Source organism: Maniola hyperantus, chromosome 24 (assembly GCF_902806685.2).
Source record: "Maniola hyperantus chromosome 24, iAphHyp1.2, whole genome shotgun sequence".
NCBI lineage: Eukaryota > Metazoa > Arthropoda > Insecta > Lepidoptera > Nymphalidae > Maniola > Maniola hyperantus.
The window spans coordinates 52,097-69,914 of record NC_048559.1 but is presented as its reverse complement, the minus strand read 5'-3'; the positions used below and the strand labels follow the sequence as shown (position 1 = coordinate 69,914).

The following is a 17,818-nucleotide window of genomic DNA, read 5'->3' as shown; positions in this document are numbered from 1 at the left end:
CTACCTACTTGATTGATGTTTACCTACATTATAACCAATAAACTAACGCTTGATCTACAATCTACATCTACACAGTCAACAGCAGCCAGCGACAAAGGGGCGAGTGAATAGTGATTCGCCGCCCGCTCAGTGAAAGTGCGGTTTAAAAATGTTGTCATTGCAAAAATGTTGAAAAGTTACAACTCTTATCACCCCAAGAGCTGGCAACACAAAAAACGAGCTATGAATGTGTTTTCTATTGCACTTCCAAGAAAAAGTGAAAGTTACTCTTAAGTTACTAGCGTGGTATTGGTTAATTTAGCCCCCGCAGTACCAACCAGCCAATCAGACACGCGACCTTGCTCACTCTCGCGTAATACAAAACAGTTTGCCGAGTGACATGTCAGTGCAGTGAATGAATAACTAACCGGAAATAAACGTGCGTAAAGTGTTCAAAAAGTTTACCAATGTTTCGAGGTTTCGAGAGTGAATTTTAATTTATTAAAACATATTATACTAGGTTTTAAGATGTATTTAATATGGCCCTTAATACTAATACTTATTTCACAAGGTACGTAAATATTTACTTCGAAAAAGAGACTAACTTTAGTACGAAAACTTTCTCTTTTAAAAGTTTCGCGATTATGAATTTTATTGATCAATTTAAATTGCAGAGTGCTCGAGCCAAGATGACGAAGGGCCTTACAGGGGCAAATATATCGGGACCCTCAACTCGTACCATCACCAGGTCAGTCAATATTGTTTAAATAACATAAACTTTCACTATACCTTTATTTAGTTGACCATGGCATTCTTTGAGTCACCAGACTACTCTAAAGTGTATCGAATTCGTTCTGTTGCAACAGTCGTAATGGTTGCAGTACCAAGCAGCTAATTATTTAATGAAGCCGACCTTTGATAATTAAAATACAGGTTTATTTGGTGACTACACTTCTGTGAACAATCCAAACTATTGTATTGTTTAAACTAAATAACTACACGTTGTCAGTACATAGCTCTGAAATGAAAGAATCCTCATTAAAATGGGTTGTGTAGTAGTTGGCACTGAGTGAGCACATTGCAGGTGTCGGGGGAGGTGTACGCGGTGGACGACTGGACGCTGCTGCTGGTGGACTTCAACTACGACGGCACGGGGGACGACACATTCTTCTGGGCCGGGGACTCGGGCAGGCCGGGCCCGTTGGGCTTCATTGTTGCTGACCAGAATGGCAAGTGAGTGACTTGTTGTACCATCACAATACTTACTACACACTATTGCATTGTAAAAGGTGTATATATTTTTTTGCTTTAAAATGGTAACGCACTGCAGACATGTCAGACATTTCCTACGATAATAAGTAGCCTTTTCATCTTCTTCATTGATTTTCGAGAACGAAAAGTAGCCTATGTCTGTTCCTGGGATGCAACATCTCTGTATCAAATTTTACCAGAAAAAAGTTAAACAGATGGGCCGTAAACGCTCACATAAATTACAAAACTTAAATTCATCTTTACAATTAATGTAATGTGATAGATAAGCTAATAGCTAATAGTAATCAGATAAATTGTAATATTTTATTTTTAAAAAACAGCTAATTTAAAATACCTTAATTATTATGAATTTGCCCAGTGAGTAGTGACTGAGTGATTAGTTGTTCACTGGAAGAGATGTTCATGGGGGTGATCTTATGTTACAGAACCAACATCCTGGAGCGCTACAACAACGAGGAGATCCGCCTCAAGCTGCCGGACGGCAAGAAGGTGTCGCGCATCTCGTGGTTCGCGGTGTACGACCTGGCGTCGCAGAACGCGTTCGGCGACGTGTACGTGCCCGAGGAGTTCGAGGCGCCCGCGCCGCGCAGCCTCACGCCCTTCGTGGCGGCGCCGGGCGTCAAGCTGTCCAGCCAGCCCGTCAACTTCCTGGACGCTTCCACCTTCGTGTGAGTTCTGATGATAAGGCTCCCCACACCGATTTCAGCCCTAGCAGCCATTCTTAAGAGTGCTCGCCACGTCGAGCCTGAGAGCATGCTATTGCAATCAATATTTACGAGCGGGACATACGAGAGAGCGAGATGCATGATGTATGAACAATGCGAATCCACGTAACAAATATTCTGTAACAGATATTTTAAATTATCATTACGTAAAAATAGTTGAACATTATTGGGTTCTTCTGTGACCTATCCAAGACATTTGAATTTATTAATCACAAAACTTTCCTACTTGAACTTAGCCACTAGGGCATCAAAAACGTTGCACTTGATTTTACTGCCTCTTAGTGACAGATGTCAAAAGGTTTGCATGGCATGAGTAATGTGAAGTGTCAGGGATCGTCAGGTCGTCTGCCTTATTGGCCGGGTGTCCCACAGGGCTCAATCTTAGGTCCATTCCTATTTTTGGTGTATATAAATGATTTGCTATCACGTTAGAATGCTTGCGACAGTTCGCAGATTTACTGATTTTTAAATATTACTAATTTTTAAAGTTGAAATGGAGCAAAACTCCTTGTCACACGAAATCTCATCGCGGATTTGCGTCGTTAATTCGCATCGAGTTGCAACGCAGTTTTGTGCTTCAACCTTTATTTGTCGTGCACGTGATGTGCGAAGTGGAGTACTGATGAGGGTGCGGGTTGCAGGATCCCCGACTTCCACTACGACGGCAGCGGGGAGGAGGTGTACTTCTGGACGGGCGTGGGCCCGCAGCCGTCGTCGCGCGGCAGCAAGATCCCCGACGAAGACGGATAGTGAGTATACAAGTGTAGCCCGCAAGTAGTGATGAGGGTGCGGGTTGCAGGATCCCCGACTTCCACTACGACGGCAGCGGGGAGGAGGTGTACTTCTGGACGGGCGTGGGCCCGCAGCCGTCGTCGCGCGGCAGCAAGATCCCCGACGAAGACGGATAGTGAGTATACAAGTGTAGCCCGCAAGTAGTGATGAGGGTGCGGGTTGCAGGATCCCCGACTTCCACTACGACGGCAGCGGGGAGGAGGTGTACTTCTGGACGGGCGTGGGCCCGCAGCCGTCGTCGCGCGGCAGCAAGATCCCCGACGAAGACGGATAGTGAGTATACAAGTGTAGCCCGCAAGTAGTGATGAGGGTGCGGGTTGCAGGATCCCCGACTTCCACTACGACGGCAGCGGGGAGGAGGTGTACTTCTGGACGGGCGTGGGCCCGCAGCCGTCGTCGCGCGGCAGCAAGATCCCCGACGAAGACGGATAGTGAGTATACAAGTGTAGCCCGCAGGAACCACTCCCCCTGGGGGCGTGTTGCTATCTTGAAGACCAAATAGTAGGTGATGATGTAGCCTCAGGTGGAGCGCGTTTGTCTAGAAGGTATCTATGCTTCTTCTTTGAGGGTACTGAAGTACTGAATGGCGCAGCAATAACGAAAGCGGAAAAGACATTCCATGTTTTATTTTATTTTACTAGTGCGTATGAGAAACGAGGAAGCAGATTCCTTCGTACGAGTCCGTAGAATTACGACTATGTAGGGATGCAGACCCTTGCCACATTTCAAATCTAAGATAAAGGGAGGCTTATTGTGAAAATATTAATATTTTTGTAAATTTGAAATTCTGTGCCAATTTTCAATTAGAATCTGAAACAGTTGTTACACGAGAGTAGCTACTCTTTCGGACGAAGCAATATATTTTCTAATAAATGAACGCTCTTCGAACAGTAAGCCGTCATCTGTTATTGGGAGTTTTAAACTACCAATTTTTAACTTACTGGTTACTACATAATAATACGATAATAAATTATCGACTCATTTTCAAAAATTGAATCCTGTGCCTTGGATTTTCCTTCGACCACTTTTTGCATTTGTGAGTTATGGTTGCCCTACAAGACAGTGCACTGTCGGCCACGAGTCGATGGTGGGCGTCGTCAAGGACGCGCTCGGGGCGTCGAGGCGGAGGAGTTACGTGCACCCTTGTTGTCGCGCAGCCTGGAGCCCCTGCGCGCGTACGCGGGCGAGGACGTGCGGCTGGCGCTGCCGGGCGGCAGGACCGTGTTCGAGGTGGACTGGATCTCGGTGTACGACGTGCGCAGCAAGGCGAGCCTGGCGGCCGTGCTCGTGCCCGACGCGCTCAACGTGCCGCCCGCGCCCGTGCGCACGCACGCGCACAGGTGTGTAGGGCGCATCACTAGGGTGCCCACGGGGGGTGTTGTGGGTAGCTTATTCTTCAACTAGCTGACGCCCGCGACTTCGTCCGCGTGGATAGGTTTTTAAAAATCCCGGGGAACTTTTTGGCATTCCGAGATAAACAGGAGCCTATGTCACTCTCCAGAGATTTTTGACTATATCAATCCGTTGCTGGTACAAACAAACACACTTTCACATTTATAATAAGGGTAGCGATGAGTGTTTTCCATGAACACATCAACACCTGCACACTCGTGTTGGTGTTGTGAGTGAGCCGTGCGTCTGTGGCAGGTCGACGCTGCCGCGCTGCAAGCAGCTGCACCGCGACTACCAGGTGTCGTGGGAGGTCTTCGGCAGTCAGATCACCATCCAGCTGGCAGCCTTCGTGAGTTCACTTCTTCGTTCTCTTTGTTTGTCATGGCAGGTTGTCGGCTGACGTCCTCGACCATCGACAGACGTAAACAATCCATACATACCGACTATTTGACATTAGTTTGTGTTATTTGTATTCCCAGACGTTCATGTACAGAACAAGTGTGCAGGGGCCCAAGTTGAGATCTTAGTTCGTATATTTAGTATATTTAGTACTATTGTAAATTGCAGTGTTTTTATTTTTTATTTTTTCATATTTGCATTTTTAGCTTTAAGTTAACTGGTAATCCCGCACTTGCAAGCTTTTAAAATGCATGCCGGTTTGCCAGTAATTGGGTGTACACTCTAAATATTTTCTCTGTGAATTGTAATTGTTATTTTATAATATGTGTACTATCTGTTGGCAAACCAATAAAATAAAAAAAAAATAAAAAAAATAGTTCGGATAACATGTTGTTGTAATTGATAGGTGTAAATGTTCCTACCTTCACAATGGTTCTGTCCGAGGGCGCTGTGCTCGCCCGCAACCACAGGAACATGTTCTTGCAGCGGACGTTATATCGCGGAACTCGTAGTACCATTTCCAAAGAAGACAGCGAAACACATTGCGTGTAAGAGCTCGCCCGCAACCACAGGAACATGTTCTTGCAGCGGACGTTATATCGCGGAACTCGTAGTACCATTTCCAAAGTAGACAGCGAAACACATTGCGTGTAAGAGCTCGCCCGCAACCACAGGAACATGTTCTTGCAGCGGACGTTATATCGCGGAACTCGTAGTACCATTTCCAAAGAAGACAGCGAAACACATTGCGTGTAAGAGCTCGCCCGCAACCACAGGAACATGTTCTTGCAGCGGACGTTATATCGCGGAACTCGTAGTACCATTTCCAAAGAAGACAGCGAAACACATTGCGTGTAAGAGCTCGCCCGCAACCACAGGAACATGTTCTTGCAGCGGACGTTATATCGCGGAACTCGTAGTACCATTTCCAAAGAAGACAGCGAAACACATTGCGTGTAAGAGCTCGCCCGCAACCACAGGAACATGTTCCTGCAGCGGACGTTATATCGCGGAACTCGTAGTACCATTTCCAAAGAAGACAGCGAAACACATTGCGTGTAAGAGCTCGCCCGCAACCACAGGAACATGTTCTTGCAGCGGACGTTATATCGCGGAACTCGTAGTACCATTTCCAAAGAAGACAGCGAAACACATTGCGTGTAAGAGCTCGCCCGCAACCACAGGAACATGTTCCTGCAGCGGACGTTATATCGCGGAACTCGTAGTACCATTTCCAAAGAAGACAGCGAAACACATTGCGTGTAAGAGCTCGCCCGCAACCACAGGAACATGTTCTTGCAGCGGACGTTATATCGCGGAACTCGTAGTACCATTAAGAAAGAAGACAGCGAAACACATTGCGTGTAAGAGCTCGCCCGCAACCACAGGAACATGTTCCTCCAGCGGACGTTATATCGCGAAACTCGTTGTGCCATTTCCAAAGAAGACAGCGAAACACATTGCGTGTAAGAGCTCGCCCGCAACCACAGAAACATGTTCCTCCAACGGACGTTATATCGCGGAACTCGTAGTGCCATTTGCAAAGAAGACAGGGAAACACATTGCGTGTAAGAGCTCGCCCGCAACCACAGAAACATGTTCCTCCAACGGACGTTATATCGCGGAACTCGTAGTGCCATTTGCAAAGAAGACAGCGAAACACATTGCGTGTAAGAGCTCGAAAAGCGCAGTTTGAATGAGTTTGCTTCCGGTGACAGATGGGCGACGACGAGTACATGGCGTTCGGCATATCGGGCTCCAGCACGCGCTCGCAGATGGCGGGCGCGGACGTGGCGGTGGCGTGGTTCGACCGCCGCTTCCAGCGCGGGCTGGCGACGGACTACAACATCACTGCTATTGCACCGGTATGTTTCTTTATTCACTAAAACCACAGTATCGTCCGCTAAACAAAGTATGCGTCTAGATTTTGTGGATAGGTTATAGAGTGAGAAATAAGGTGGGCCCAAAACACTCCCCTGGGGGACACCGTATGTAATATTAAAAATTCAATGGTAACATTGCCAATTTTAACACATTGCGGTATATCCTTTAAGTAGCTTTTTGAACCAACCTAAAATAATACCCCTAACACCCATGTTGGAGAATCTGTGGAGCAAGATAGGGATTGCCACAGTATCGGAAGCCTTTTGTAAGTCAAGTTACATTTCCTTCCCCTGTAGCCATGTTACATGATTTTGATGATTCAAAAGCACTTGTAAAAGTTTACTTGAATAAAGATATATTCTATTTTATTGTAAAACGTCGGAATTGGATCCCGGGCACGTGCCATGTTTGTGTTGTTGGTTCCAGTGCGTGCAGGTGTTGGGGCGCTGGCAGGGCGTGTGTCGCGACGACCGCATCGGGGGGCTGGACTCCAACCAGGTATTCAGCGCCAGCCGCGAGGACGGCCTGACGGTCATCAGCTACCGGAGAGGCCTGCAACCAGGTACCACTCAGCTGAGGCTCCTGACGCTGCTACACTGCATATTGTTGGGGTCCCAAGGTGCTGGGCGACCTCGCACCGGAAGACGCAGTGTTGGAAGACCCCCCACTAGATGGACGGACGACATCAGACGAGTCGCAGGGAGCCGCTGAACTCGGGCGGTGGAAGTCCCTACAAGAGACCTATGTCCAGCAGTGGACGTCTATCGGTTGATGATGATGATGATGATGATGAACACTGCATATGAGCATACGGCGCTAAAATAAAGAAAGAAAGAACACTTTTCATTTGATCACTACACTACAATGCACACTAATAAACATTAGACTAATAACTAACTCAAACTCAGCGCTGTATGCTCTTGTGCTTACGCTGAGCTGACACCTTCTCCCAGCTTGTTGAAGTTGGCACACATGACCACTTGGTTGTTCCGCTTCCGCTCGGCGCATCAGCTCCAACAGTAGTGGTAGAGGCGCCTGGAGGTGACTATAATGCACCAGTTGAAGTTGGCACACATGACCACTTGGTTGTTCCGCTTCCGCTCGGCGCATCAGCTCCAACAGTAGTGGTAGAGGCGCCTGGAGGTGACTATAATGCACCAGTTGAAGTTGGCACACATGACCACTTGGTTGTTCCGCTTCCGCTCGGCGCATCAGCTCCAACAGTAGTGGTAGAGGCGCCTGGAGGTGACTATAATGCACCAGTTGAAGTTGGCACACATGACCACTTGGTTGTTCCGCTTCCGCTCGGCGCATCAGCTCCAACAGTAGTGGTAGAGGCGCCTGGAGGTGACTATAATGCACCAGTTGAAGTTGGCACACATGACCACTTGGTTGTTCCGCTTCCGCTCGGCGCATCAGCTCCAACAGTAGTGGTAGAGGCGCCTGGAGGTGACTATAATGCACCAGTTGAAGTTGGCACACATGACCACTTGGTTGTTCCGCTTCCGCTCGGCGCATCAGCTCCAACAGTAGTGGTAGAGGCGCCTGGAGGTGACTATAATGCACCAGTTGAAGTTGGCACACATGACCACTTGGTTGTTCCGCTTCCGCTCGGCGCATCAGCTCCAACAGTAGTGGTAGAGGCGCCTGGAGGTGACTATAATGCACCAGTTGAAGTTGGCACACATGACCACTTGGTTGTTCCGCTTCCGCTCGGCGCATCAGCTCCAACAGTAGTGGTAGAGGCGCCTGGAGGTGACTATAATGCACCAGTTGAAGTTGGCACACATGACCACTTGGTTGTTCCGCTTCCGCTCGGCGCATCAGCTCCAACAGTAGTGGTAGAGGCGCCTGGAGGTGACTATAATGCACCAGTTGAAGTTGGCACACATGACCACTTGGTTGTTCCGCTTCCGCTCGGCGCATCAGCTCCAACAGTAGTGGTAGAGGCGCCTGGAGGTGACTATAATGCACCAGTTGAAGTTGGCACACATGACCACTTGGTTGTTCCGCTTCCGCTCGGCGCATCAGCTCCAACAGTAGTGGTAGAGGCGCCTGGAGGTGACTATAATGCACCAGTTGAAGTTGGCACACATGACCACTTGGTTGTTCCGCTTCCGCTCGGCGCATCAGCTCCAACAGTAGTGGTAGAGGCGCCTGGAGGTGACTATAATGCACCAGTTGAAGTTGGCACACATGACCACTTGGTTGTTCCGCTTCCGCTCGGCGCATCAGCTCCAACAGTAGTGGTAGAGGCGCCTGGAGGTGACTATAATGCACCAGTTGAAGTTGGCACACATGACCACTTGGTTGTTCCGCTTCCGCTCGGCGCATCAGCTCCAACAGTAGTGGTAGAGGCGCCTGGAGGTGACTATAATGCACCAGTTGAAGTTGGCACACATGACCACTTGGTTGTTCCGCTTCCGCTCGGCGCATCAGCTCCAACAGTAGTGGTAGAGGCGCCTGGAGGTGACTATAATGCACCAGTTGAAGTTGGCACACATGACCACTTGGTTGTTCCGCTTCCGCTCGGCGCATCAGCTCCAACAGTAGTGGTAGAGGCGCCTGGAGGTGACTATAATGCACCAGTTGAAGTTGGCACACATGACCACTTGGTTGTTCCGCTTCCGCTCGGCGCATCAGCTCCAACAGTAGTGGTAGAGGCGCCTGGAGGTGACTATAATGCACCAGTTGAAGTTGGCACACATGACCACTTGGTTGTTCCGCTTCCGCTCGGCGCATCAGCTCCAACAGTAGTGGTAGAGGCGCCTGGAGGTGACTATAATGCACCAGTTGAAGTTGGCACACATGACCACTTGGTTGTTCCGCTTCCGCTCGGCGCATCAGCTCCAACAGTAGTGGTAGAGGCGCCTGGAGGTGACTATAATGCACCAGTTGAAGTTGGCACACATGACCACTTGGTTGTTCCGCTTCCGCTCGGCGCATCAGCTCCAACAGTAGTGGTAGAGGCGCCTGGAGGTGACTATAATGCACCAGTTGGAAAAACTGATTACGTGTGCCACATTTTCTAAATAAGTTTTCCTTTAATTCTGCAGACTCGTATGAAGCGATTTACTTCCTAGTTGTCATTAATGTCATCATCAAATTCAGCATCCTCGAAAACCCTGAAAACGACTCCTGAAAATGACATCCCGGAAAAGTGCACATTCAGTTAACACTTGTTACACACGCAATATACGGGAATTTTTAAAAATAGTTGTCCCATTGAGTAACTGTGTTACTCAACGGGACAACTATTTTTAAAAATTCCCGTTGAGTCACAGTTTTACACACGGGGGTGTGACTCAACGGGAATGTTGTTGGGTGATGGCACTGTTCCGGCTTCCGTTGTCCCGCTAGCGATCACGTTGGTACCTTCAACTAAACAGTGAATACCCTAACCACTTTCAACTGCTCATTCCGGTATCGCAGCATCTTCAGTGTCTGTTTTAGCGGATGGAACTTGTTGTTCCTTGTGTATCCTGGCCCATGCGCCAGCTGACGCCGGCTTCTGTCCAACACGACAAGTTTCACTTCAAACTCATGCCAAGTATTGGCGTGAGTATTTGTATTGCGTGCCAGGTTTGTGCTTTAACGACAATCATGCCTAAGAAGGCAATGCTGAGGTTATGGTTGGAACGCGCGTGTCTAGAAGATGCGTCTGTTTGCTTGGAACACTCGTTGGTCGGGATGGGGGGTGGTCCAGTGGTCCTGGTACAGCGAGGGGTGGCGTGTTGCAGCGGAGGAGCTGGACCGCGAGTGGTCGACGGAGCGGTCCGTGTTCGTGGTGTGGGCGCTGGGGCCGCTGGACCACGCGCGCGAGCCCGCCTTCCACCGCCTGTACCCGCGCAACGACATCCAGCTGGTGCTCAACCAGAACACGGCGGAGAACGACTGCTTCGACTTCATCACGTGAGTGTGGCAAAGCAGTGTTTACTTACTTGTTTATTCTAGCACGGCAGTGTTCTCGTAATGTCTGCTCGTGTCACCCGGTGGCTGTCTGTCCGTCCATCCCCCCTAGTCACAGAGAGAGAGAACGCTAGGTATCAAGTCACTACACCTCGCCTGCGACCTGCGTGTCTCTTGTATTACTATGCTCCCCTGGTACTTTCACGTAAGCCACACTTGGTGTCACATCAAAAAGTCTCCAACCTTGAACTTGCGCAGTGGGTGAATTATCGATCTACATATTTGGCGTCTCGTTAAAAGGCCTCTGATCTTGTACCTGCGCAGTGGGTGATTTACAGTGGATGGCACGAGAGGCTTATGTAGAGGTAACTGAAGTATAAAATAACAAAAAACGAAACACTGTATAAAATGTTCTATCTCATTCTCTCGCAGGCTAAATCCTACAGGATGTATGTGTGTGTCTCTTTTCAGTGTTGTTTTTTCGTTACTTCCAGTTTCAAATCACAACGGTACTAAAGAAGTTTTTACTTTAAAAATGAAGCTGTGGAGTGTGAAGTTTCCCTTCGTGAATTGTTTCAGCGGCGCCCGCCCCGCGCCCGCCGGCTGGGAGCGCGCTCAGCTGTTCGACCCGGCGCTGCGCGTGTTCCGCCTCGCGCTGGGCCCGGCGGGGGGCCCGCGGGGCCTGGCGGCGCGCATGCCGGCCGCGCCGCACCGCGCCTGGTACGTCAACGGGCAGCTGGCGCCCGACCTGCAGCTGCGCCGGGGCCTCACCTACACCTTCCAGGTGAGGGCAGTGCCGTCTAGTGAGGAGTGGTACGAGCATCGACTCATGTAGCCCTTGTCCCGCAGGTGAGCGGCGGCGACGACCCCCACTCGGCCGCGCTGTACCACCCCCTAGTCATCACCACGGAGCCCCACGGGGGGCTGGAGCGCCTGCTGGACGCGGACCAGCGCAACATACGCGTGCTGGCGGGCACGCGACACACGCGCCGCGGCCGGCTCAGTCCCACTGCGGGTACGTCGCTCGTCTCACATGAACTGTACCACCCCCTAGTCATCACCACGGAGCCCCACGGGGGGCTGGAGCGCCTGCTGGACGCGGACCAGCGCAACATACGCGTGCTGGCGGGCACGCGACACACGCGCCGCGGCCGGCTCAGTCCCACTGCGGGTACGTCGCTCGTCTCACATGAACTGTACCACCCCCTAGTCATCACCACGGAGCCCCACGGGGGGCTGGAGCGCCTGCTGGACGCGGACCAGCGCAACATACGCGTGCTGGCGGGCACGCGACACACGCGCCGCGGCCGGCTCAGTCCCACTGCGGGTACGTCGCTCGTCTCACATGAACTGTACCACCCCCTAGTCATCACCACGGAGCCCCACGGGGGGCTGGAGCGCCTGCTGGACGCGGACCAGCGCAACATACGCGTGCTGGCGGGCACGCGACACACGCGCCGCGGCCGGCTCAGTCCCACTGCGGGTACGTCGCTCGTCTCACATGAACTGTACCACCCCCTAGTCATCACCACGGAGCCCCACGGGGGGCTGGAGCGCCTGCTGGACGCGGACCAGCGCAACATACGCGTGCTGGCGGGCACGCGACACGTCGTCATGGCGCGTCGTGTTCTCGTAGGTAGCTCAGTTGCCCGGAGGTAGACTCTGGCTGACGAGTTGCTCGGTAGACGCTTTATATGGTATTAACCGGAACTCCACAAGTCTCTGGAAGGTTCTGGTTGGCGGAAGTATTTTGTGCTTGGACTAAATCTTTCTAGAAGGAAAAGCTATTGTACGGCAGAGGTCGTTAGTGTTCTACGGTTTAATTTAGTTAGGCTATTGATTTTCAGTGCTGACTGTCCAATTACGACTTAGTTAAGGTATGTATAGCCAGATGGCAGTAACGACGACAGGGTCTTCTCCGGTTGGCCGAAAGCCAAGCGGGGGTACGGGCCTCGAGGCGTAGCCTCCTTACCCGGGCAAGGCGCGGGGTATTCAATTACCCCGGTGTTGGTCTTCTAGCCGGAATTTCACCGGCTAGGGTCCGCCATCTTGGCTTGGGGCCTCGTGGCTGGTTGTGTTCCCCGCGCTGAGGGCGATAGATTCGCCGTCGCGCGCGGGGGTGGTGTCTGGTCCGGTGGAGATCTCCGCGCTGCAGACGATAGGCTGGCCATCGCGCGCGGAGATAGTGTCATATCCGGTGGGTCTCGCGTCGTCATCATCATCGCTAGGATCGCCTGCGTGCCACGCTAGTGGTGGCAGTCGTAGGAGTTCCCGAGGCAGAGGACGCCCGGTCGGTGGTCGAATGGTCAGCGGAGCGATGCCGTGAAGGTGTGTGTAAGGTCCGTAGTCCGCGCGCGCAAGTGTACGGACGTACTCCTCCACGGTGGGCGTCTTGAGGTCGCGATGAATGACATCATTCCTCACGTACCTCGGCGCTCCTACGATCATGCGTAGGCACTTGTTCTGCTGGACTTGTAAGCGGCTCTTCTGGTGTTCTGAACAGAGAGCATACCAGGCAGGAGCCGCGTACGTCAGACGTGAGCGGACATAGGCTCCGTAAATCCGGAGCTTGGTCTTCAGTGAGAGGCTTGAGGTGAGGATCTGGTACAGCATCGACGTGGCAGCCTTGGCATGATCCACGGCGTGGTTCACAGTGGGGATCATGCTCAGGCTATTGTCGATGCGACACCCCAAGTAGCACACCGAAGTCTGCCACTCTATGCCCTGCCCTCGCAGTTGGAGCTGACGTAAAGGCTTCCGGATGCCGAACAGGATCGCGGCAGTCTTCCCCACGTTGACTGCCATTTTCCACTTATCCAGCCAATCCGGAAGCAAATCCAGCAGACGTTGCATGCGATTGGTAGCGATGATCTGATGGTATGACGACGCGAGATACGCGCTGTCGTCAGCATAAAGCGACAACAGCACGTCTTCCTCCCCCTCGCGCAAATGTTCGGCGAGGGTAGGGATGTCGTCTGTGTACAACGCATACAGACACGGGGACAAGCAGCTGCCTTGTGGTACTCCTGCTCGTATCGGGCGCGGCTGGGAGTCCGCACCTTCTACGGATACGTAGAAGGACCTGCCTTCCAGGAATGAGGCTACCAGCCGCACAATCGCGGGTGGTAGATTGGTGGAGAGGAGCTTCGCCAGGAGTCCAGCGTGCCACACTCGGTCGAAGGCCTTCTCTATGTCGAGAAAGACCCCGACAGTGCAGTAGCCTCTGTTTTTCTCACTGGCGATAAAGTTGAGTCCTCTCGCCAGCTGGAGCGTCGTTGAGTGCCAAACTGCTCGGCCCGTGGTTGTAAGTCCGAGGCGAGCCTTCGCAGCAATAGACGCTCGAACAGCTTGGCGATGTGCGGCAGAAGGGTTATAGGTCGGTAGCTTCCTGGAAGACGGCGGTCCTTTCCCGGTTTGGGGATGGTTATAACTTTCCCCAATTTCCAGGACTCCGGGAAGTGAGAAGTACGGAGTACCCCATTAAAAAGCCTCGTCAGTGCCACGAGAACTCTTTTAGGCAGTTGCTGTAGTGCGGCGATCTGGATCCCGTCGTCACCTGGCGCCTTCCTTTTAGGGAGTCGGAAGACGACCTTCCTCAGCTCAGACGGGGAGATGAATTGGTCTCCCCGAGAGAAGGTATCTGGGCCGACAGGAAATCCTCAAGTTGTTGGTTGATCGCCGCATAGTGTCTGGTCGCGGTGTCGTTATTGGCCGGTGGGTTGGGGGTAAATTGTCTCTCCATGTATTCCGCCATAATCTCCGCTCGGTCTATGGGGGAGTATTTTCGTCTACCCTGACTGTCTAGAAGAGGGTAAACGGGCGAGTCTGATCCGGTTAGTGTCTTGCACAGGTGGTACAGCGTTGTTTCAGACTCAGACGCAGCGTCGATGGTTTTCTCCCATTCTTCATCTTCGCGTGCGACGAGCGCTTGCGACACTTCCTGTGCAAGACGGTTGAGGTCACGCTTGACTCTCGGACAGCGAGTACGCGCCCATAGTTTGCGTAGGGCACGCTTCTTCTCGAGCTTGTCCCGGAGCGAGCTCGGTAGCAGGTCCCGTCGCCCTGTATGAGGCATGATGGTGGTGGCCTCGTTTTTGGCCTGTTGAATGGCTGCCGTGATGGTGCAGGCGGCGCGGTCAACGTCAGCTGGGTTGGAGATGGGTCCTGCGAGCTCGAACTCTGACAGCGCAACGGCGTATTTCTCCCAGTTCGTTTTAATTCTGGGAGGACGCGGTATGGTGAAGTCGCGCTGAAGATTGAGAGTGACCAGTATTGGTAGGTGCTCAGTGTCGAGCTCGTACATGGGCTCGACACTGATGGGGTGATCAAGCTGGTAGTGCAGCACGATGTCCAGGACGTCCGGCTGCTGGCGGTGGTCTGAGGGTATATTGCTCGGCGCTCCTGGACCCAATACACCGTAGTGGTGGCGTTCGCTGTCCTCGAGTAGCATCCTTCCAGCCGTGGTGTTGAGACGCGGTGCTGCAGAATGCCTCGTGTGGTGGTCTGTAGGCGGCATATAGATTGAGCTCCTTATCTCCAGCGTGAACACGCACTCCCTGCGTGCGTAGAGATCTATATGGTGCGTGTTCTAATTCTTCGTGTACTAAGTCTCTGCGGACCAGGGCTGCCGTTCCTCTATAGGCGTAGCCCCGGGGAGAGACTTCATCGCGCCGGTACACGAAGAAGTTCGGTATTCGGAGCTCCACGTGTTCCGCGAGCTTTGTCTCACCCAGGAGGATAACATGGACATCCTGCGACTGGGCGAGAGTAGTGAGCTCGCGGATGTGACCTCGAATGCCGCCTGGGTTCCAATACAGGATCCTTAGCAAGAATGGAGACGCGTAAGAACTGCCATTCCTGCCGTGATTGCTGGTATTGCGCCCTGTCCCTGTAGGTAGGCCGTCCACCCAGTCATGAGTGCCTCCACTACAACCCGGACGATGGCCATGATGTCCGGGTTGGTCTGCACTTCCCCCTGGTTTCGTTGAGCAGTGGTAGGAGTGTCAGATGAATCTTGAGCGGGCTGACGAACGGGGCGTGGGGCGGCGGTGGTTGGTTGAGTGGGCAACTGTGTGGATCTCGGAACAGTGCGTTGAGCATGTATTTGCTCCGAAATTTCCGCAGGTGTCTCGGCCCGGGTATGGACTGGAGTTGGTGCTGTGGCGGGTTCTTGCGTTGTAGCGGTCACCCGGGTAGGCATTTGGGAAGCTTCTTGAGTAGTGGTGTCTTGCCTTGTTTGCCTCGGTTGAGGCGTTGAAGCTGCCGCTGGTGAGGCGCGACGTGGGCGAGGCGCACGATTCCTTCGCCTCTTTTTACCGCGCAAGGGTGGACCACGTTCAGTTGGTGGGTTTGCGGTTGCCGCTAGAGTTGGCGCAGCATGGGCAGCTGATGATGTGGCGTTGACTGGTTGTGCAGTGATAGTTGGCGGCGCGCCAGGAGGCGCGGCGGTAGGTGCTGGGGCTGTTGCGGTCCTCTGCTGTTGTTGCTGACGCCTAGTTGGAGCACGCGGCGGGGCCGGAAGAATGGCGATGCCTCTCCTTCTTGCCTCTCTCTTAAAGAACGCGCACCGACGGTCATTAGCAGCGTGATTTTGGCCACAGTTTGCACAGGTGGGTGCTTCCTCCCTAGACCTTTGGCAGTCTCGGACAGGGTGTTCACCCGCGCATCGAACGCAACGGAAGGGTCTGAAGCAGTTGGCTGAGTTATGGCCAAAGACTTGACAACGGTGGCACTGCGGAGGCTTGCTCCCTCCTCGCCAGGCTTCTACTGTTACTTGAGGCATATATAGGAGCTCAGTGATGGCGTAAAGATCTCGGAGCTCATCTTGCGATGGCAGTAAGACGCAAGAGAGTCTAGAGTTTAGCTACTGGACACAAGACGGCGTTAGTTGCTAAGGGATTTTATTGACCTAACGTCAGCTTAGAGTGTGAGAAGGTTGATATTGCTTTTGACGTAGCTGTTACCAGTTTAGTCGGTAGATGTCGTTCCTAATGTCTAGGCGCAGACGTTTTGAGAGAGAACGCTAGATGTCTCTAGTAATTTTAAAATTATAAATAAGTGATTTTTATCAAATCACTACACAATGGTGCTGTGCTCGTTATCTGCGACCACTGAGGTGCGGCGCCTCACATGTTGTCTTACATCCGTGTGGTTGTGTGCAGCGGGCGGGCTCTGCGTGGGCGAGCGCGCGGCCGGCGCCTCACATGTTGTCTTACATCCGTGTGGTTGTGTGCAGCGGGCGGGCTCTGCGTGGGCGAGCGCGCGGCCGGCGCCTCACATGTTGTCTTACATCCGTGTGGTTGTGTGCAGCGGGCGGGCTCTGCGTGGGCGAGCGCGCGGCCGGGCGCGACGCGCGTCGCGACGTGGCGTACGACACCTTCCGCGCCTTCAACCGCACGCTGACGTGGCGCTGCAGCGGCGCGCCCGCCGTGCTCACCGTGGCGCCCAACTCCACGTGGCCGGACAGGGTGTACTACCACTCCTTCATGCACGCAGGTGAGACGCACACGTGCGAGTAGCACAGCACCGGCTATGAAGGCCGATGCCTTACACGATTCATAGATTTTAAGACATAAAAAATCTAATAGTTACTTAGTAGGTAGTTAGTTAATCTTTCATACAAAACATTCATACAAACCGATACTTACATTTTTTTAAATTTGATTTGCATGCAATGCAATGTTGGCAGACATGGGCGGTCGCATCTTCGTGGTGGATCGGCACCGCCGCAACATCGCGCGCAGCGCCGCGCCGCGCCGCGCGCCGCTCTCGCTCGCACTGCTGCTGCCCGCTACTCTCGTCTCGCTCCTCCGCCGACGATGACCGAGAATGCAATGTTGGCAGACATGGGCGGTCGCATCTTCGTGGTGGATCGGCACCGCCGCAACATCGCGCGCAGCGCCGCGCCGCGCCGCGCGCCGCTCTCGCTCGCACTGCTGCTGCCCGCTACTCTCCTCTCGCTCCTCCGCCGACGATGACCGAGAATGCAATGTTGGCGACATGGGCAGATTTCACACTTAGGGGTTGAATTTTCAAAAATCCTTTCTAAGCGGATGTCTGCGTCATAATATGCATGCCAAATTTCAGCCCGATCCGTCCAATTGTTTGAGCTGTGCGTTGATAGATTTGTCAGTCAGTCAGCCTTTCCTTAAATCCGGTCTGTTCCGCCGCGCGATAGGTTCTTCAGTTACCCTCATACGCAGACATCGCCTTCGCTGCCGTCAGCTGTACCTACTAGTGTTAGCTTCATACTTAACATCTTCACTATATGTATGTCTGTATGTCTGTACGTAACGTGTAAATATAAAATAAAACTTGTTACAACCAATCATTGTTTTATTTGACTAGAACAATAGTACCGTACAAAATGACTCCTCACGCGCCATTTTAACTCTATGGGTCAATTATCATCTAAAGTCGAATATTATCAAAGTGCAGTTTACCTTTAAAATAATGACTAAAATCGT

The 17,818-nt window shown here is 52.3% G+C and overlaps 1 protein-coding gene and 1 long non-coding RNA gene across 2 annotated transcripts; one reads left to right on the top strand and one right to left on the bottom strand.

The window, feature by feature from the left end:
- Positions 1-220: 220 nt before the first annotated feature.
- knk (protein Skeletor knk) lies at positions 221-17,194 on the top strand. The gene is made up of 14 exons (XM_069507034.1): positions 221-550; positions 654-727; positions 1,064-1,212; positions 1,677-1,919; positions 2,618-2,725; positions 3,926-4,108; positions 4,416-4,509; positions 6,278-6,424; positions 6,870-7,005; positions 10,184-10,355; positions 10,932-11,136; positions 11,202-11,367; positions 16,662-16,847; positions 17,041-17,194. Exons 1-14 carry the CDS (start codon positions 508-510, stop codon positions 17,172-17,174), a joined length of 2,040 nt encoding a protein of 679 aa, XP_069363135.1. The 5' UTR covers positions 221-507; the 3' UTR covers positions 17,175-17,194.
- LOC138404067 (uncharacterized) lies at positions 2,029-17,121 on the bottom strand. The gene is made up of 3 exons (XR_011238170.1): positions 17,000-17,121; positions 6,847-6,995; positions 2,029-2,093 (listed from the first exon to the last, which is right to left on the bottom strand). It is a non-coding gene; the product is annotated as an uncharacterized lncRNA (long non-coding RNA).
- Positions 17,195-17,818: the final 624 nt, after the last annotated feature.

Coding starts and splice junctions, on each gene's coding strand:
- knk (XM_069507034.1), top strand. CDS start 508: ATGTATTTAATATGGCCCTTAATACTAATACTTATTTCACAAG. Junction 4,510..6,277: donor CCATCCAGCTGGCAGCCTTC/GTGAGTTCACTT, acceptor TTCCGGTGACAG/ATGGGCGACGACGAGTACAT. Junction 6,425..6,869: donor ACATCACTGCTATTGCACCG/GTATGTTTCTTT, acceptor TGTTGGTTCCAG/TGCGTGCAGGTGTTGGGGCG.